The 19,494-nt window shown below is 38.3% G+C and overlaps 1 protein-coding gene and 1 long non-coding RNA gene across 2 annotated transcripts in view; one reads left to right on the top strand and one right to left on the bottom strand.

The window, feature by feature from the left end:
* The window catches only part of SMYD2 (SET and MYND domain containing 2), an 85,493-nt gene extending 66,752 nt beyond the window's left edge, over positions 1 to 18,741 (bottom strand). Inside the window, exon 1 of the mRNA XM_031937363.1 lies at positions 18,185 to 18,741. Coding sequence (XP_031793223.1) covers positions 18,185 to 18,375 — 191 coding nt within the window. The 5' untranslated portion in view covers positions 18,376 to 18,741. The remainder of the gene's footprint in view (positions 1 to 18,184) is intronic.
* On the top strand, positions 8,417 to 16,224 carry LOC116419110. Its single transcript, XR_004229376.1, has 2 exons — positions 8,417 to 8,747; positions 16,060 to 16,224. It is a non-coding gene; the product is annotated as an uncharacterized LOC116419110 (long non-coding RNA).
* Positions 18,742 to 19,494: the final 753 nt, after the last annotated feature.

Below are 19,494 nucleotides of genomic sequence, written 5' to 3'. Positions count from 1 at the left end.
GGGCAGTTTGGTGGGATAGCAGATAGAGTGCTGGAGTCAGGAAGATCTGAATTCAAACCCAGTTTCAAACACTTACTAGCTGTGTGACTCTGGGCAAGTCACTTAATCCAGTTTGCCTCAGTTTCCTCATTTGTAAAATGAGCTGAAAAATAAAATTGCAAAGCACTTTGTAACTTTGCTGAGAAAATGCTAAATGGAGCAATGAAGAGTCAGATGTAACTCAAAATGACTAAATAGCAACATCAATAACCTCTAACTCTGAGATTCTAGGATTGCCATTTAGCCTTCTTTAGATTTTTCAAGAGGGTAGCCTTCTTTAGATTCTTCAAGAGGGCACTTTAGGATCCTGTAGCACCTTTGTTGGTGACACATCAACTCTATTATTTGCAGATGTGTGGAAGTAACAAGCAATTAGATGTCCAACTGATGCAATCCTGGATAAAAGAGTTTCTCTATTGTAGTTTTCCTATAAAGACTTTTAGAATAGTACTAATGATGGTTAAAAGAACCTACTCCCATGGAAGAATTGCAAATATGTTAATCAGTACCAATGCTATTACAGATTCTTCCACATGATCCAAAGATTAACAAAAACAGAAAAGCTCCTTTTCTCCAAGAATCCACTAAAAAAAAAAAAGAAAAGAAAGAAAAAAGTCTATATACACCATGCTGACTTCCAACGTCAGGCTACAATGAGTAGCTTATATTTCCATAATTTAATTAATCTATTGGTAAATTTTTATTATGGGGAAGCTAGGTGGAACAGTAGATAGAATGATAGTCCTAAAGTCAGGAGAACTCATTTTTCTGAGTTCAAATCTGGCCTCAGAAATTTATTAGCTGTTGGGACCCTTAGCAAATTACTTAACCTCATTTGTCTCAGTTTCCTTATCTGTAAAATAAGCTGGAGAAGGAAACGAAAATCATTCAAATATCTTTGCCAAGAAAACCTCTAATGGGGTTATAAAGAATTGGATACAACTTTACAAAAACAAGCTAAATAAGTGCCTTCTATATTCCAGAATTCCAGTGTGCTGGACACTGGAGATCCAAATACAAAGAATGAGACAATTCCTACTCTTTAAGTAGGTACATTTCTATAAATAATACTTTTAGTTTTACAAGGTACTTGCCTCACAAAAAGCCTCTGATGTGGACAAGGCAAGTGCTATTTATCCCCATTTTATTGATGAACTGTCTAAGAGTGAAACAGACTATGCCTTGAGGAACTGAGTTGCTTATTACTGCAGGTCTTAAAGGAATTGTAGGCTGTGTGAATACTTGCTGAGAGGCGTTTTCTGGGTAGGGATTAGATAAGATGAATGTTTTGCTCCCTATATAATTTTTTTTTTGGGGGGGGGGGCTGTGAATTTGATTTTTAAAAATATTTTAATTTTTAAAATTCTGAAAATATTTTAACAATTATATATTAATAACTAAAATAATTTAATAAAATATTATTTATCTCTTTTGCTATGTATTTTATTTTCTGAATTTATGATAGGAACAGTATTCTAATCCTTGCACCCAGGAGAGTAAAGCCAGTTTTTCTGGTACTGAAATCTGGTTAGTTCAAGGGACTAAAGGCTCAAGTTGCTGAACTTACTTTCTGGTGAGTCCAAACCCAAGACAGTAATGGGGAGCATCAAGCATATTCTGACTCTTGGCTGGTGGATCCCAATTGATAACTCGAACTTGAAGAGTTCTCAATGTCTCTCCTTACTGACTATCCTATTATGATTCAGTAAACTTCCTTTTGTTAATTCAAGTGAATCATTTTGTTTCAATATTGAACCTAAACTACTAAGAAGCCAGGACCATCTCAGAATAGCTTTTTAGGATATTTAGTCAAAGAAGGGTTCCACTGGCTTCATGAATTGTCAAAAAAGTTATAAATCTCAGGACGAGAAGCTAAGATTCATTACAATTCTAAAGATATGATTCTATAATGCCAATAATTGATTCAACATCAATGGACAATTCATTTTTTGCCAATTTGCAAAATTTGTATTGCCAAAGACCCTTACTTTAAAAAAAATCTACAAACAAAAAAAACTTGACTTTTGACAGATGAAGCAAGATTTATCCCCTAATTCTGTGTGAAAGGACATAAACTCTTGGCTTGGGGTGGGGGGGCTAAGCAGAGGAGGAAGTCATGACCACATAGTTAGGAGAAAGCATGGCTTTCTTTTGTCTTTAGGAAAGACAAGGCACTAGGATTTGGAATCAGCCACCAACCCCTATAGAATGGGAGATTATCATTTGGGATTGGTTTTTTTCCTCAATGTTGTCAGGTAGTTGTTACAATAATTATAGCCTTGTGTTTTAAGGATCTACTTAGTGTATCTTTTTGAGATACATAATTACTTAACAAGATATAAGAGAATTTTAAAAATAAGTAGGGGCAATGCAAAGAACACTTTTGTTCATAAAAATAAGATCAAATTCTTCAAATTTACCTTATGTCTGACAATAAAAATGAGGTACAGCTTGATTGGCTCCCCAAAAAGAAAAATAGGAAATTTAAGTTTGTCCAGTAGAACATCGATCAATTAAAAACTAGGTTTACTGACTGGCTCAGATCAGAGAAGAGTTTGCCAAAACTGCAGTGCGATATTTGTGGAAATGCTCTGTCAGATGAGAGCCTGAAACCAGCAAAGCTTTCTCAGCATCTGAAGACAAAGCAATCAGATTTTCTTTCTAACAAAAATCTTGAAATGAAATGCCAAAGTGACCCCTTTTAAGAGTATTTATTAGCCAAAAAAAAAAAAAAAAAAAAAATCACTAGATGGGACTTTGCATTTTAATTGCTTTTCAAGTAATAGCTGGCATTGATATTGTATAAAGCTAAGTGCTTTTTTATAAAGATGATCTCATATGGTGAAGCAAATATTACAGTGGCTATTTCCCCCATTTTGCAGATGATGAAATTGAGAGTTAGGTGAAATGACTGACCAAGTGTCACACAGCTCACATCTGTGGCAGATCTCAAATGTCACTTAATTCCAAGTCCAACATTCTTTTCACTACACTAATCATAGTATTCATTACAGGTGGGGAGCTCCACAGTGCACAGAGCATCAGGCCTGGAGTCAGGGAGACTCCTCTTTCTGAGTTCAAATCTGGCCTTTGACATTAGTTCAGAGACCCTGAGCAAGTCACTTAAGCCTGTTTGCTACAGTTTTCTTATCTGGAAAATGAGCTGGAGAAGGAAATGGCAAAGCACTGCAGTGTCTTTGCCAAGAAAACCCCAAATGAGGTCATGATGAACTGTACATAACTGAACAACAAATTTAGTCAATAAAATCAAAGTAGTTATTGGCTGGGGCCTGGGCCTGTGATTCTAGTGATTTATAGTAAACTCTTGGATGAAAAAACCTCCTTTACAGATGAGAATCAAATCTGCGCATATTTTTTAAACTTTATTTTTCTTAGTATGTGTGTGTTTTCTTTTGCAACATGGCTAATGTATACATATATTTTGCTTGAATTTACATATATTATCAATATATTGCCTGCGTTCTTAAGAGGAGGGGGATAGGAAAGGAGTGAATTTAGAACTCAAATTTTTTTTCTTAAATGTTAAATTTTTTACAAGTAATTGGGAAGTATTTAATGAAATAAATTATGTGTATATATATATATATATATATATATATATATACATATATACACACACACAGAGAGCACATATATACATATGTGTGGATATACATATATGTATTGTGTATATGTATGTGTGTACATAAGTATAGTTCTAAGGCTAGCTATGACATTATACTAAATTCTCTCTCAAGTCAAGCAGGACAAAAAAGAGCCAGAAGCAAGTTAAATTTAAAAGATCAAAGAAAAAAATCTTCAAGAGATTGGAGAAGACAAGTTGTTTACAGCTGAATCCAGAAGAAATCTTTAAAAGCCATTTATAGGAAAGACATCACCATGAGAGTCCATTGCCAGTGAGGCTTTCATTGAAGGCAAGGTTCTTGGTCTGAAATCTATGTAAGGAACCTTTAGCCACTCAGAAAAAAAAAACAAAAAACAAAAAAAAAAACATCTGCTACAAGTCAGGGAATTCCTCAAATCTAAAGTTGGGAAGTAGGTCTCAGAAGGACTGAAGTACTTGGGAAGCTTGCCAAAATGAATCAATCTACTTTGGACAGAATTCATGGTTTGATTCCACATCAAACCCTGAAATTAGTTGGATCTTTTGTCATTTTATATTTGGTGACATATATTTCTTATTCTCAAAAAATTTCGTGTTTTGTGTCATTTCACAGTAGATCCCATATTTACCATTACAAAACTGAAAAACATAGAATACAAGCCCCACTGCACTTATTGTTCATTAACTATAAAAAAGCACTTGATCTGTAATAATAACAGCTAATGCTTAGATACCACTTACTATGTGCCAAAGTGCTGTACAATACACTACCTCAAAGGCTCTCTTCCAGCAAGTTACCTCCTCTACATAGATCTAAATTATTCAAGATTCCCTGAAAGCTATAACAACATAGATAACCTCATTTGACAACCATCTGATCATTATGATCAGGTGATCCACAAAGAAGGACAGAGAAACTTGCCGAAAGTATTTGGCATAGTCATGCAAGGGATCTCACATTTAATTCAAGTTGAAGGAGAATTTTTTCTACCTTGTGAAGTCCTCCAGATCCCCCTGTTTGCAGACAGCACTCCCTAGAACACTGCAGAGCCTCTTGGAGATCTGTAATCACTCTAGAATATGGTCTAACCACGCACACAAGAAAGTCCAAGCATTTAAAAATATAAACTCTAGGCATTGGCTTTTAGTGAGATAATCTACAATGCTCATCCCTGCCCTCAAGGAGTTTGCAATCAATTTTTTTTTCGAGGGGGCCTGTATATAGAAAAAAGGTATATGAAATAAATTGTTAAAGGTTAACTACAAGGTGATTTGAGAGAGAAGTATTAAGAAGCCAGGGGTGATGGCTGATAGCTAGAAGGCTGCCCAAGTTCCTGAGATTCACAGCTGGCTTTTCTATGAACGACCAGATAGTAAAGAAAAGTTGTTTCCTAAACACATGAGGTTTTTTGGGGGTGTTATTTTTCCTATTCAGTGGCACATTTTTGCCCTTTAAAGAAGTCTCAAAGAGCTCTGATTTCCTTCTGTTCCACTATGGCTCTGTGAATGTTTTTGCAATTGAGGAATATGATAAAAGCAATGGAAACCTTGTCCATGGAGCTCACACAAAATGAAGTGTGTGGCTCTGTCTGCCTGACTGGCTCATTCAGTTAAAACTAGTTTTTAGGAGGGTCAAAATCAAGGATTTGATCCTCAAATAACCCAGTAATTCTAAATCTCTTCCACAGCAAGAGACTATAGTCCTAATCTAGCCTATCCTTCAAGCAAATGAAGACTCCTCCGGTTACAAGGAGAAAGAAGAAACTAGGCTATAGAAAGCTGCAAGTTCTAAAGGGAGGACACTTGTAAGAGGCTTGTCATCTTTTTATGGCAAACAGCAGCAGGCCTGGTTATAGCCAACAGCCTCTCCTTTGGCACAATTCTTCTGGGTGTTTTGGGAAGAATGATTTATCCTCAGGGTGAAGGGAGAGGGTTATAAGCTTTGCAGTCAGAGGAGCTAGCTTCAATTTCTATTTCTCATGCTTATTACCTGTGTGACACTGGACAAGTCTGAGCCTTCAATTTCCTCATCCATGAAGAAGAAGGAGGAAAGAGAAGGAAGAAGGAAAAAGGAAGAAGGAAGAGGAAGAAGAAAAGGAGGAGGAGGAAGAGGAGAAAGAAGGGATTAGATTAGTCGGTCTCTGTGGTTTTTTCAGTTCTTTCTTTATCATCATCGCCTTTCTCTAACTTTAGTGAGAATTCTCTTTTATAAGCCACAGAGTAAGGCAGCATTGTGTGCCAGAAAAGGGTACAGGATTTGGTGTCCAAGGGATTGTGCTCAGATCATGGCTTCCCTATATTAATAGCTATTTAAGCTTAGATTAATCACTTTATTATATTTGGACCTCAGTTTCCCCATTTGCAGATTAAGTCTGTACAATCTATGATTCTTTCAGTCAATCACAAGAATAAGCATTTGCAAAATGCTTAGTAAGTGTCAGTGGAGAAGGAAATGGCAAACCACTCCAGTACTTTTGCCAAGAAAGCCCCAAATGTAGTCATGAAAAAGAATCGGACATGATTGAACAACAAAAAAAATTCCAATATCTGTGCTAAGGCACTAGAATAATATAAGCAGAAAGACAGACTTACAAGGAGCTTACATTCTTATAAGGAAGAGAGCACATAAAAGGAAGTTGAAAAGAGGAGTGAGCAAAGTTAATTAAAGTATCTGACCCTGCAGCAGAAGGGAGAAAGTACAGAGAGCAAGAGAAAGAAGACAGGGGGGTCTGGGTACACTCTTTTAAAGAAAGTTCTTGGTGCAGGCATCCAGTCAAAAAGGAGAAGATAAATACAAGCAGGTAAGCTGGATTCCAGTTTCTGGGCAAAATGTGAGAAGGTACTATTAAAAAGAATTAGATGAGCCACCCACACTGGAAAACAAAACTGATGAAAAACAAATATTGCTCTATCTTTGGCCAGGGAGTCCACCATGGCAGTCCATAAATACATATATCTTGGATAGGAACTGTAGATGATCAATGAACAGAGTTCAGAACTAAACTAGAAAAATAAGAGAGAAATGAATATCATTTGGAGAATTGGGCAGCATTTTTGACAGCAATATCTTTCCATTAGAGCTAGATGGCTTTGAATTATAGAAGACAATGGTTTCTGAAATATTAAAATTAGAAAAGAACCAAAGAATAATGACAAGAGGCAGCACAATGGGTATAAGAAAGTTGCCATGTATCGCTAATAAAAATCTACATGAAAGAAGTGAAATAAAAAAAAAAAACTTCAGGGATATGTACAATTAGCAAAAGATGAGTATTAATTACATATCAAGAGCGAGGGACAGCAGATAGACTATCTGAGGGCTGCATGTTACCCATGAGATAGCAAAAATATCAAAGAAAGACCTCATATTTTCTGGAGGATTTATGGAAAGACCTGACAAAAACTACACAGAATGGAACTGTCTAGTGGACACATTGTGATGTGTACAGAGTATTGACACCCATAAGAGCATAAATTCATCAAAGGATTGCTAACATCAGAGTTTGTAAACATTTTCTAAATGGGAAAATAAAACAAAGACTCATAAAAAGAAGTCATGTCAATATCATTTCCTTTTTCTGACATAATTTCCAAATTGCCATATCAGAGCAATGTTATAGACCAATATACTGGATTTTTAAACAAGGCATTTGACATTCTCTCTAGACAATATTCTTTCTAGACAAAGGAGATGAGTAGTAGATAACTGTACGGTTAGATGGATTCAAAACTGGTTAAATGACTGGATTCACGGAGTCAAACTGAGTGATGTTAAAATATTAATAGTGGGATGCCCCAAAGTTCTATTTTTTGGTATACTGTGTTAAATATTTTTTAATGACTTAGCTGAAGGCATATATAGAACAATGAACAAATCTGCAGGTGACAAAGTTGGGAGGGACAGGTACTAAAATATCTGAAAGTATAAAAATGGCAGATTTAATGGTGAACATGATAAAATTAAATCATGAGAAATTGTAAGGTCTTGACCTTCAGGTCAAAAATCACAAGTATAGGATGGCAGAAGCAAAGCTAGTTAACAATTCCTGTGAAAAGTAATGTAGAGATTCAAGTGAACTGCCAACCTTATAAGAGTCAATAGTATGACCTGGCAGACAAAAAAAAAGGGCTGATGCCATGTCAGGGTAATAGCAGGCTAGTATCCACCACAGGGATAATGACAATCCTGCTGTTTTCTATCTTTCTAAGACCACATCTGGATTACAGTATTCAGTTTTGGGTACATTTCTGAAGGGGCTTTGACAAAAGGCATCACAGTTTCATGAAAAGGACAGTGGACTAGGTACTCAAAGAGCTTGGGACCAAATATTGGTTCTGTTATTTATAATCTAGGTAATCCTGGTTCTTAGACTCAGTTTCTTAATCTGTGAAATGAATGGGTTTGATTGGAAGCCATTTAAGATCTTTTTAACCTCTAAATCCTATATGATTAGTCTGGCAAGGGGCCTGATAACTATAATAAGAAAATCATTTGAGGGCAACAGAGATATTTAGCCCAGAAAAGCCAACATTTAAAGGTGACATTATAGTTTTCTTTAAGTAACTGAAGGACTGACATGTGGGAGAGAGATTATATTTGTTTTGCTTTACTTCTAACATCAAAATTATAACAAAAAGAAGTTATAGAAAGGCAGATTTCAGCTGGGTGGGGTGACACATGCCTGTAATCTCTGCTGCTAGGGAGGCTAAAGCTGTAGAACTTGGAAGTTCTGAGGTATAGTGTATTCTCAACTGATCATGAGCTGCAGTATTCTAAACTGATAGGGCATCCAAACTAAGTGTAACATCAGTAGAGTGAAACACTGGGAGCAGGGGTTGGCTGTCAGGCTGTCTACAGAGGAGCTAAGTGGATGAACTATTTTGGAAAAGGAACCAGTCAAATCTTCTGTATTAATCAGCAATGGAAGGAATGCTCATGAGGTACTGCTGCACTTCTAACTTGGGCCAGACAAGGAGATCAGTCTCAAAAAATGAATGAATGAATGAACAAAGGCAGATTTCAGAGCTAGATATGATGGAAATTTTTATAACAACTTGAAATGTCCAAAAGCTACTCCAAAAGGTAATGTTTCCCATCACTGAGAGTTTTAAATCAAAGATTCTTGATTTGGAATCCATAAACTCTTAGAAACTTTATTTTGATAAGTATATTTGGACATAACCCAATTTCCTTTGTAATTTTATGTACTTTATTTTATGTATGTGGCTCGATAAAATGGGCCAATAAGCTTCATCAAAATGCTAAAAGAAATCCCATGACACAAAAATGATTAAGAACTCCTTTAAAAAGAGTCTGGCTAGCCAATGATAGATGATTTAGAGAAAATTCTTTTTTTTTAATTATTAAAAAAAAGTCAATGAATTAAATATTCCATCACTATTTTTTAAAACAATTTCTTTTAAAGTTAAATTTTATTTTATCTGCCTCTTCCAACCCCAACCATTGTAAAAGCAAAATTAATTCCTGCATTGTTCTGCATTGGCTCTATTCAAAATTTAAAAAGCCCCAGCTCAGAAAATGGATAGAATGTTTCATCTTGAATCCTTTGGAATTGTGTCTTTTATTATATCTTTATAGTGTTATTGTATAAATTGTTGTTCTGGTTCTGTTCCCTTCACTTTGTATCAGTTCATAGAAGGGTTCACAGCTTTTTCTGAAATTATCCTGCTTGTCATTTCTTATAGCACAATAGCATTCCATTACAATCATATACCACAACTTGTTCAGTCATCTTCCAATTCACAGGCTGTTCCTTGGTTTCTAATTCTTTGCAGAGTTGCTATGTATATTTTTGTACATATGTGTTCTTTTCCTTTCTTTGACTCTAGAAATGACTCACAATCAGGCAAGCATGAGGCTCTATGGTCTCTGAAATTTAATGACTCATTGCTAGTTAGGTAATTTTTCTCAATACCCACCATACAACTTCTATCATCAGTGATATAATCTGCAAATGTACTTTTTGCTTGTGATCTCCACAAACAAAACTTTAATTATTAGGAGCAACATTATCACAGTTTACTAAAAATTTGTATTTCTGTAAAGTCATGGATGGGAGATGATCCTTTTACTTGTGATTCAGAAGTCACGCTTAGATCAGGTGGCTCAAACCTAAGTCTGCAAGAACAAAAGGGTTAGAGTCACCTGATTCTTGGATAATTTTTCTTTTTTTGAAATTGGGATATTTCCAACAAAGCTGCTATGTGACCATACACAGAACTCTTCCTTGCTCTGAGTTTTCAGTTCTGGCAATAAAGGGATAATAATACTTGATCTCTATCTTTCAGAATTATAGGGAAAAATTGATCATGACCAACCTCCCATTTCTTAGTACTGTACTATTAAATAATTAAAAGATTTACCTCTCAAGTACCTGTAACACCAAAAAAAAAAAAAAAAAAAAAAAAAAAAGGAACTGTGTCACCTGCAGTGCTCTTAAGAAAGGCAATGTCATACAGTGGGAAAAAAATGCAGACTTGGGGTCAGGAAAATGTAGTTCGAATCCTGCCTTAGACATTTACTTGCCATGTGACCCTGAGTGAATCACTTAAGTTCTCCTAACCTCAGTCTTCTCATCTTTGGAAAGGGAATAATAATAGCACCTACCTTACAGGCTTGTGGTGAAGAACAAATGAAACTATATGTAAACTTCTTTGCAACCTGAAAGTCATACATGTTCATTCTTCTTATTACTTTTAATGTTTAATAGGGATGATCAAGAGAAGAAATACCTCAATAATCATTTTACTTAAAGAAAATTTTTTAGGCACTTCCATTCCCTAGGATCAAGAAACAATTGGCAAAGTAAGAATGTATTAAAGAAAAAAAAAAACAAAGTCCCTAAAAAAAAGGATTTCTTTTTAGCTTTAGCAATACTTAAGAAAAAATTACACTCTTGGAAACATTTTGTAAAAACTTTCATTTTTAAAATCAACTAGTGAAAAGTCTAGCAGATTTTCACTTGGAATTCCAGGACTTTTCCCTAGCAGTTTCATATTTTAGTAGCACTGCAATGGCAAAAAAGAGAACATGGAAGTCAAGACAAGATGATTAATTAAAACTGAGTTTAGGCAGAAGAATGTAAGTATATCATTAAAGGGAAATGTTATAGGCCTGAGTTAACAGACACACTAATACTTATTACAAAATTATTTAAGAATCAGAATATTTGGAGCTAGAAGGGAGAATTAAAAGTTATTAAGTTTTAAAATTTAAAAAAAACTTTAGAAATTAATGACAAAAGACTTGGTGTCACAGGAAAAATACCAAATATGGAATCTAGAAACCTGGGTTCATTTCTCAGCTCTTCTTGTTGGTCAAACTATATGATCTTGATCTTATATAACCTCTCTGGACCTTAGTTTCCTTATTTATGAAATGAAGAAGCTCAACTAGATAGCTCACTCTACTCTAAATCCTATAAGTCTATGCTAATAAAAATTATTCACTTCCTCCACATCCCAGGAAAAAGAAAGTGGTATAAAACTACAAGGACATTATGCTGTCTTTGAAGGATTAGATAAAAAGGGGATATCACACCAGGTCAAAAGAGGGGAGTCTAAATTACCAAGACAAACCAGCCACACCAACTTCAGACACCAGATGTTGGTGCCTGAGTACTGTTAAGTCTCATTTTGTTTTAAAGGCAAAAATAGAGGAATAGGAATTTTGAAATATCCAAAACATGGTACAAAAGTCTGAACTCATAACAATGGATAGAACTGTGCTGAGATTTAAAAAGGGTAATTGTGAAGTGAAAATTTTATACAAAGTTTTCTTGGAAATTACCTTTATTCCAAGTTCTCAAAATAAATAGATCCTTCATGTTCCTTACAGAGTACATATGTCCTTGAAGACTACTAAAGTACTGACTTGCCAACTATATGGTTTAGCCTTGGACTTTTAAAAGGATTTACAAAATCCTTAGATCCTTAAAGGGTCTAAGAGCTTTGAAAGTTGTAAAAATGAATGCTAATTGTCATGAAAGAATAACAAATACCCAAAATTATTCTGTATCATAAATACTTTCAAAAGTTCACTTCCTGGCATCCTGGGTCAAAAAAAGATTATAAGGTCTGAAGATATTTAAGGAAGAGGTTAAAAAAATAGTTGTCTTTCTATCTGAGTAAAGGGGAATGATAATATAAAGGACCTTTAAAGAGCACTTTAAAATTTGCAAAGTCCTTTTACATATATTATTTCTCTGATCTTCTACAATTTCTTGATGCCAAATCCAGCATTTTATCCACTATGACAGATTCTTTTACATTTCTTATCACAGTAGCTCCGATTCTCATAAAATCCAAAAAATATAGCAAACCCAAGAAAAGAATGTCTCTTATCTGCTTTTTAATGCCTAAAAGCAATTTATTCTTTCCCTTAGCTTTGCTTAATTACTTTTGATATACATGAGACATTTTTTTTTTTCCACCAAGGGGAAAAAATTGATTTAAAAAAGCATGGCAAAATGGAAAGAAATTGGAAATAAAGTTAGAGGATCCTTTTTTGAATCCTTGCTCTACGAAATGCTGAAAAAACTCACTACTTCCATGGGCTTCAGTTTTCTCACCTGTGAAATGAATAGGCTGACTATAGATGCTCTCAAAAATCCCTCCCAGATACAATCCTAATATCACCTCAATCTTTATGAAGGAAAGCAGAGGTGAAGTGCTCTGTCAATAATTATCCAGAATTTGATTAAAATACTTAGTTATATCAGAAACAGTGCCATACCACTTTTCATCCAGAGGTCATTCTCTTTTGTAGGAGAACAGAGCTGATTCAACATTTGAAGATTTTGTGGATCTGTGTTTCTGGGATTTTTTTTAAGGAGGTGCTAGATGATGGTTTTGATTCACTGGTGAATTCCAACTATGAATCTGCTGTTTCTTTTTATCTGCAATGCATTCCAAATGTGCAGCCAGCTCTAAGTCCTAGCAAGTGATAGAAGAAGTTTCCCTCACATATGAAAAATATGCATGATATGATGCCATAATATCTGAAGTCTTAAAAGACTGCTACTTGCCACAGCTGCAAGAATCCTGCTGTAGATTAAAGAACAGAGAAACCTAATCATTCTGCTTTAGTAGCAATATCCTTCATGCCATGTGGCAAATACACCTTCCTGGCCTCCTTTTCCAATATCCTTTTATTTTACTTTAAAGTATTCTCATAGTCTGTACTGAAGGATTAAGCAAAACTATAACCACAAGAAGGTGTTTGAGGACATTACTCCATTTTCATGAAATAAGGCAGGACCTACCACAGCTGGAAATCACTCATCTCAGTGATACCGTTTGTCAAACATCAGATTTGGAAGGGACCTCAAAGGTTTCCTAGGCCAACACACTTCAAATATAATCTGAGAAAGACATAGTACAATAGGTATTGTGTATTTGCTCTAAGTAGAGTAAGTAACTAGTCTGGAGGTGTTACCGCTAGAAAAACTTGAGGGAAAAGACCTCTGGATTTGGAATCAAAAAGAGAAGACTGAGTTCAGATATTGCTTCAGAAACTTACTAGTCATGTGACTCTGGCCTAGTCATTTAACTTCTCTCAACCTCAGCTTTTTCATCCATAAAATGGATTTAACTATAGTATCTACATCCCAAAGTTGTTGTGAAGATGAAATAATATATGTTGTGTACTGCAAACTTTAAAGTGTTATATGAATATTAGCTGTTATTATCATGGCTATTATTAGCCATCATTATTAGAGGAAGTTAGGTCTATTTTCTTCCCCTAAAGAATCTCTACCAACTGCTATTCAGAATCAATCCCATCCCCATAAGAAAGCCTTTTTTTGCATGTAGCAATAGCAGCAATTTTCTGTAGATGAACAGAGAGATTTATCAAGGGGAGGAAACAGGTATGGTTCAATGACCGATGAAACATTGATTGATACCTAGCACTAGTAGTGTACAAGTATTTAAATGATTGATTAAAAGATGAGAGATTAGACATTACGACAGAAAATGATAAAAGAGGAAAGGACCATGTTATTGAACCCATAATAAATTTGGGGGACATTTATGGAAAAGAATACTTTGTAAAACCAATCAGTCCAACATTAGCATAATTCCTAGGTCCCATTGGCATTGAGAGACCTCAAGATTATAATTATGAATCTACTTTAAGACCAAATAAATCTCAGTGAGCTGAGTATAATGCAAGTTTTCCCAATTGATGTTCTAGGGATACCCAAAATGGGGAAAGGATTATTTGCTGTCCCCAAATCTTAGAAGTAAAAATCTGGCATGGAGAAGACTTGCCCTACAGCACTGTACACAGAATGAAAAGTCAACTGTAGCATTGCGGCTGCTTTCTCCTTTACTGAGAACAAGAACATAACTCACAGTTATGCTCTAAATGCTCTAAGATTTACAAGGCTCTTTCTTCACTCTCTCAACAGATTTCTCTTCCCCAATATACTATCTCTTGCCAGCTCTTATCCATTCTACCTTCTTATCATCTCTCATACTCCCCACCTTCTCCCCTGATTTTGCTACCACACTGATGTAGACCCTCATCACCATATACCTTGATTGTTGCCAAGAGCCTGCTGATGAGTCTTCCTGTCTCAATTCTCTGTCCATTGTAGTTTATCTTCCCCTTGGCTGTCAAACATCTTCTAAAAGTGTACTCTCCCCAGCCATTTAAATAAACTTTTGATTACTCCTATTACTTCCAGGATCAAATATAAAATCTGTCTTTCAAAGGACTTCATAAATTGGCCCCTCCCTTCCTACCTTTGAAATTTTCTTAGACCTTACTCTCCTAACCACATATTATTGGATTCTGTGATACTAACCTCCCTGCACCAGAAATTTCCACTTTTGTGCAATTTTACTGGCTATCCCCTACACCTAGAATTTTCTCCCTTTTCACTTCTATCTCCTAGCTTCCTTCATGTCCCAGCTAAAATCCCACTTTTTACTAGAAACCTTTTCTGACTCTCTCCTCTCCTTAATGATAGTGCCTAGAATGTTCTTCAATTTATCCTTTCTATATCTTGTTTGTACCTCATTGTTTGCATGTTACCTCCCCCATTAGACTGTGAATTCTTTTAAAGCAGGGACATTTGGGGGGGGGGGGGGGGGGGGTATCAGTCTTTGTATATCCAGGCTTACCACAACACCAGGATACATAATGGGTGCTTAATAACTTTTCTGGACTTGATTGCTAGGTAGGCAGCACAAATATAATCAAGTCTGCTTTAAAGATGAGACAACTGAGCTTAAGGTCTCAGATTCACTCTCATTTTTGCATTAGTGCTTGGCACATCTTAAGATGCTTAATAAATGCTTGTTGGTAGCCCATCATGCAACAATCCTGCATATTTTCATTAAGCCTCCATACTCAAAGGCTCATCAATACCTTTATTTACCTCCCCGAGTTGAGAGTGAAAAGATTCTCCCAAATTCTTCATTTAGGAAGGGCACCCATACTTCCCAGCAGGAACTTTCTCCAGGTTCTCCACTCCTTTCTTTTTAGTGTCCTTTGGGATGTCATCCTTCCTTAGGAGATTACAAGTTCAGGGACGATCTTTATTTGTGCTTTTATTCCCAGCCCAGCCAAGCCCTTAGCCTTTAATTATCCCTGGTGCATAACAGGTGATTAACAAATATTTATTTTACTGAATGAATAACTGACCATAAGACACAGTTCAAACCCAGGTTTATTTGTTTTTTTTTTTTTTTTAAGAGCAAAGATTTTCTTATTAGCTCACATATCTATGAAGTTTGATGGGGTTAGAACCAGCTAGAAGACCTTTATGTTTTCTTAAATTGTTCTAATGCTGACGAAACATTAATAATATCTTCCAGACAAATAGCTATCGATTTCTTAAAAAAAAAAAAAAATCTGGTGCAAGATAAAGCACCTTGAATAACAATTTTTATACTGAAACATCCCTACAGCAGGAATTTAATTTGCCACTCACTGAAGAAGTTTCTATCACCCAGAGACTGCAGAATGTCTCATTTCTGAAGAGCTTGATGTTTTCTTCAATATGGATTTAAACTGGTTTGTTAATTGTTAAAAACGGTGCTATGAGGAAAACAGGGGGAAGGGGAAGAGGAAGCATACTTTAGCTATATTCATTATAAAAATTCCTGAGCAAGAGAATTAAAGCCTTTGGTTTTCTTAACTTAGAGGCCATGAACATATTTTTAAAATTATTCTGATTCTTGTATTTTAATAAAATGTTTCCTCTGTGATGCTATTCATTTTATGTATTTTAAAACATTCTGAGAAACTGTCCATAAGATTTCAGCAGATTCTTCAAGGAATCCATGACTATGAGGTTAAGAACACCTCTGCTTTAGAAGTTTTATTGGAGGAGGATCTAACCTGTACATTTTCTCATCTACAGTATTCTCACCACATTCCCCTGACTTGATATGGAGACAAGGAAACATTATCCTTATCATGGAAATGGAGAGGCACAGAAATTGACTTGCTCTGAATAACTGTTCAGCAGAGGAACTCTCAAAACAAATCTATCAAATCTTCAAACCCCCCCCAAAAAAAAAAAAAACTAAACTAAACAAACAAACAAAAAACTGGTGAACTTGAAAGAACTTTGATCTGTCATTCTCCTTCCTTGTATGACTTTGGTTTGGCTTTCTAGAGAAAGAGAGGAAAAAGAAAGACAGAGACAAACAGAGACAGACTCTAAGAGAGGGATGGAGGGAGAAGGAAGAGAGAGGAAGAGAGAGGAAGAGAGAGAGAGAGAGAGAGAGAGAGAGAGAGAGAGAGAGAGAGTGTGTGTGAGTGTGTGTTATGAGGTGGACCTGATATACTCCAAACAGACATGTGTCAGTTTCAGACAGATGTTTGTAGTTTCTCAATGAAGATGGGGATTACAAAAAGAAATGGGACCGGAAGTGAAGGGGGATATGAGATTTAACAGAGACACTGGTGAATACAGATGGGATCAATGTAAACTTGATCAAGGCTGGTAGAATTGATGCTTAAGGACATTTGTACTGAAATCATACTGAATTAATGGCTTTTGTTGTTACTGTTCAGGCCTTTTAGTTGTATCATATCCTTTGTAATCCCGTTTGGCGCTTTCTTGACAAGAATACTGGAGTGGTTTGCCATTTCCTTCCTTCTCCAGATCATTTTACAGATGAGGAAACTGAGGCAAAAAGTTGGGTTAAGTAACTTCCCTGGGGTCACACAGTAAGTGTCTAACGCTGAATCTGAACCGAGGAAGGTGAGTTTTCCGAATTCCAGGACCCAAAATAATCATTTATGTAAGAAATATTTATTAGACCCACTTTGGACAGAATCCAAAATTAAATCAAAGAATTGTAGAGTTGTAGTTCTGACTCTAAAACTCATTAGAAAAATTAGTTTTCACTTCTCCATCTAGCAAATTAGATACCACCAACTGCCCAGTTTAGGAATGAAATCATAAATGAGAAAATGCAGGCCTATTGTTTACAAAGAGCCATACAAATATAGTGTTATTAATCTTTTCTCCCTCTTATACAAAGAATGCTATTTCTTGATTATAGAAGGGTTCTTTCTACAACTCAGCAATAATTTATAGTTGTACTTAAATATTTACCTGGGGTAGAGAAAGTGACTTTCCCCAGATTATACATCCTGTCTTTTTCAGTCAAGGCTTGATTGACAAGCCAACTCTATCCCCTCATCCACACTGCCTCTTCTGAATTGAAGTCTCCAAAAATACCACCTTGCCCAAAGCTTTATCTATAGTCAGAGGATTAAGGGAAGAATCTTGCTGCTGAGGAAGTGGGCCAAGGAGGGCAACAAATGAAAAAGTGTTGGACTTTCCCCAATTTAATGGGTATCTGAGAGTGGTAGTTGCTTTGAGGTTACCCACTTAAAAGAAAAAGTTCCGGTGGGAGTAAATAAGTGGAGAAAAGCCCAGCAGGGCCCCAGTGCTTGGGGCAGTGACTGACAGGAGGCTCGCTGCTCTATCAACTCGGGGTGCGGACTCTAACGAAACTAGGGGTAGCATCCGTATAGGCTGCCTCCTCAGCCCCTATACAGTTTTCTGGCCGCCATGCCCCATGCAGAAAGAACCGGGCTAAGGCTTGCAGGGCTTTGGGTGCAATCTGCCCCCAGTCCTCGGAAACTCGCTCCAGGAGAGCCCTTGGCTCCAGCCCGTGTTTGTTCCAAGAACTGGAGCGGGGTCCAAGCATCGTATTACTTACTCCTAAGTGATTGAGTCTGCGAAGGGGTGGGGCTGGAAAGCGGCAGTCCGCGCTCCGGAAGCCCCCGGGAGCAGCGGCGCCGACCATTCCCCACAAGTCCCCTTCCTGCTTCCCCCCGCGCAGCCCCTCCCCGCGCTGCCCCGTCGGGCTCTAGGACCAGGCGGAGCCCGCCGGCTCTCTCCCGCTCACTTCCTCCCTTCTAGCAGCCCGCTGCTGCTGCTGCCACAGGGGTAAAAGGGGCAAGGGGAGTCCCGGCTGGGGGGCGGCGGGGCGTCCCCCCGACCGGGCGTGAGGCGCGCGCCTTACCTGGCGAAGCAGTATTCGCAGTGGTTCCCCCGCTCGTTGACCGTGAGCACGTAGGTGTAGGCCGGGCAGGAGAAGAGCAGGTCCCCGACGCCGTAGCGCTGGCGGGCCCGCAGCCCCCGGCCTTTGCCGGGGCTGAAGAACCGCTCGATGCCCGCGTCCTCGCCGTCGCCTCGCGCGTCCTCGGCTCTCATGCTGGCGGCGAGCCCGGGGGTCCGGCCGGAGTGCGCCCCGCCCTGCCCTGCGTGCACGGCTCGGTCCCGGGCTCGGCGGCCACCGCCGCTGCTGCTCCCCGCGGCGCTCCGAGGAGGGAGGACGGCGGCGGGGATGCCAACCCAGGGGGGGTGCTGCCCGCGGTCAGCTCCCCGCCTGCTGTTCCTGGAGAAGCGTCACCTGGAGCCGAGCCGAGGCAGGCGGGGGTGGGGGCTCACACCCGCGTGGGGAGGTGGAGAAGCAATCCGGCGAGGCGCCGTGTAAAGGCCGACTAGCTCCCCGGGAAAGTACTGCAAGCCACCCGCCTGGTCCTAAAGCCCACCCACCGAGGGAGTGGACGGCTGTGCGAGGCACGCGCCGCTTTTGCCCCCCGCGCCCACGGCCTTTTGGTTCCGGCCTGAGCTCTCCCGCACTTGACTTGCCCCTTCTCTTGTTTAGCAGGGACACCGGGCACTCACCTGGAAAGTGGGTGTGGCTAGCCGTTGAGGAGATTCCGGCGAGTGGGTCTGTCCCTAGTCTGATATGGAGGTAGAACGCGGTGGGCTTCTGGGTGCATCCTCGGTTATATCTAAATGCTACGAGATCTTAAAATGCAAAGGTCGACTTCCACCGTCTCAAGAAGTCCACAAGCACTTATTAAGCGCTTACCATATATGAGTTAAGGGCTTAAGAGTCACAATTCCCCCCTCTCCCCCCCCCAAAAAAAAAGCCCAATTCCCCTCCTCCTCAGCGCCTGCCTTCAGGGAGCTCACAATTCAGCGGGGGTGGGGCGGGGACAGAAAACATACAACCCCAGTGGACAATAAGGTGTATACAGGATAAATTGGAAGTAATCTCAAAAGAAATTGATATTAATTGGGGATTAGAGCGGAGACAAAGAAGCTTGCAGGCACGGATAAGTAGGCAGAGCAACTGAGGCCAGGAAAGGCCCCGTGCTTGTCCAAATTCCCATAGGTAATAGATAGCAGAACTCGCCTTTGAAACCAGCCCTTGGGACCTCAGGCAAACCCAGGGGTGGACGTCCAACTTGCTCATTTTACAAATGAGTACAGACAGACGCAGAGAAGTACTCTGATTGCAGATCCAGTGCTCCTTCCAGT

This window comes from Sarcophilus harrisii, chromosome 4, assembly GCF_902635505.1.
Source record: "Sarcophilus harrisii chromosome 4, mSarHar1.11, whole genome shotgun sequence".
NCBI classification, from domain to species: Eukaryota; Metazoa; Chordata; class Mammalia; order Dasyuromorphia; family Dasyuridae; genus Sarcophilus; species Sarcophilus harrisii.
The sequence above is the reverse complement of the archived record's forward strand: the minus strand, read 5'-3'. Positions and strand labels throughout refer to the sequence as shown.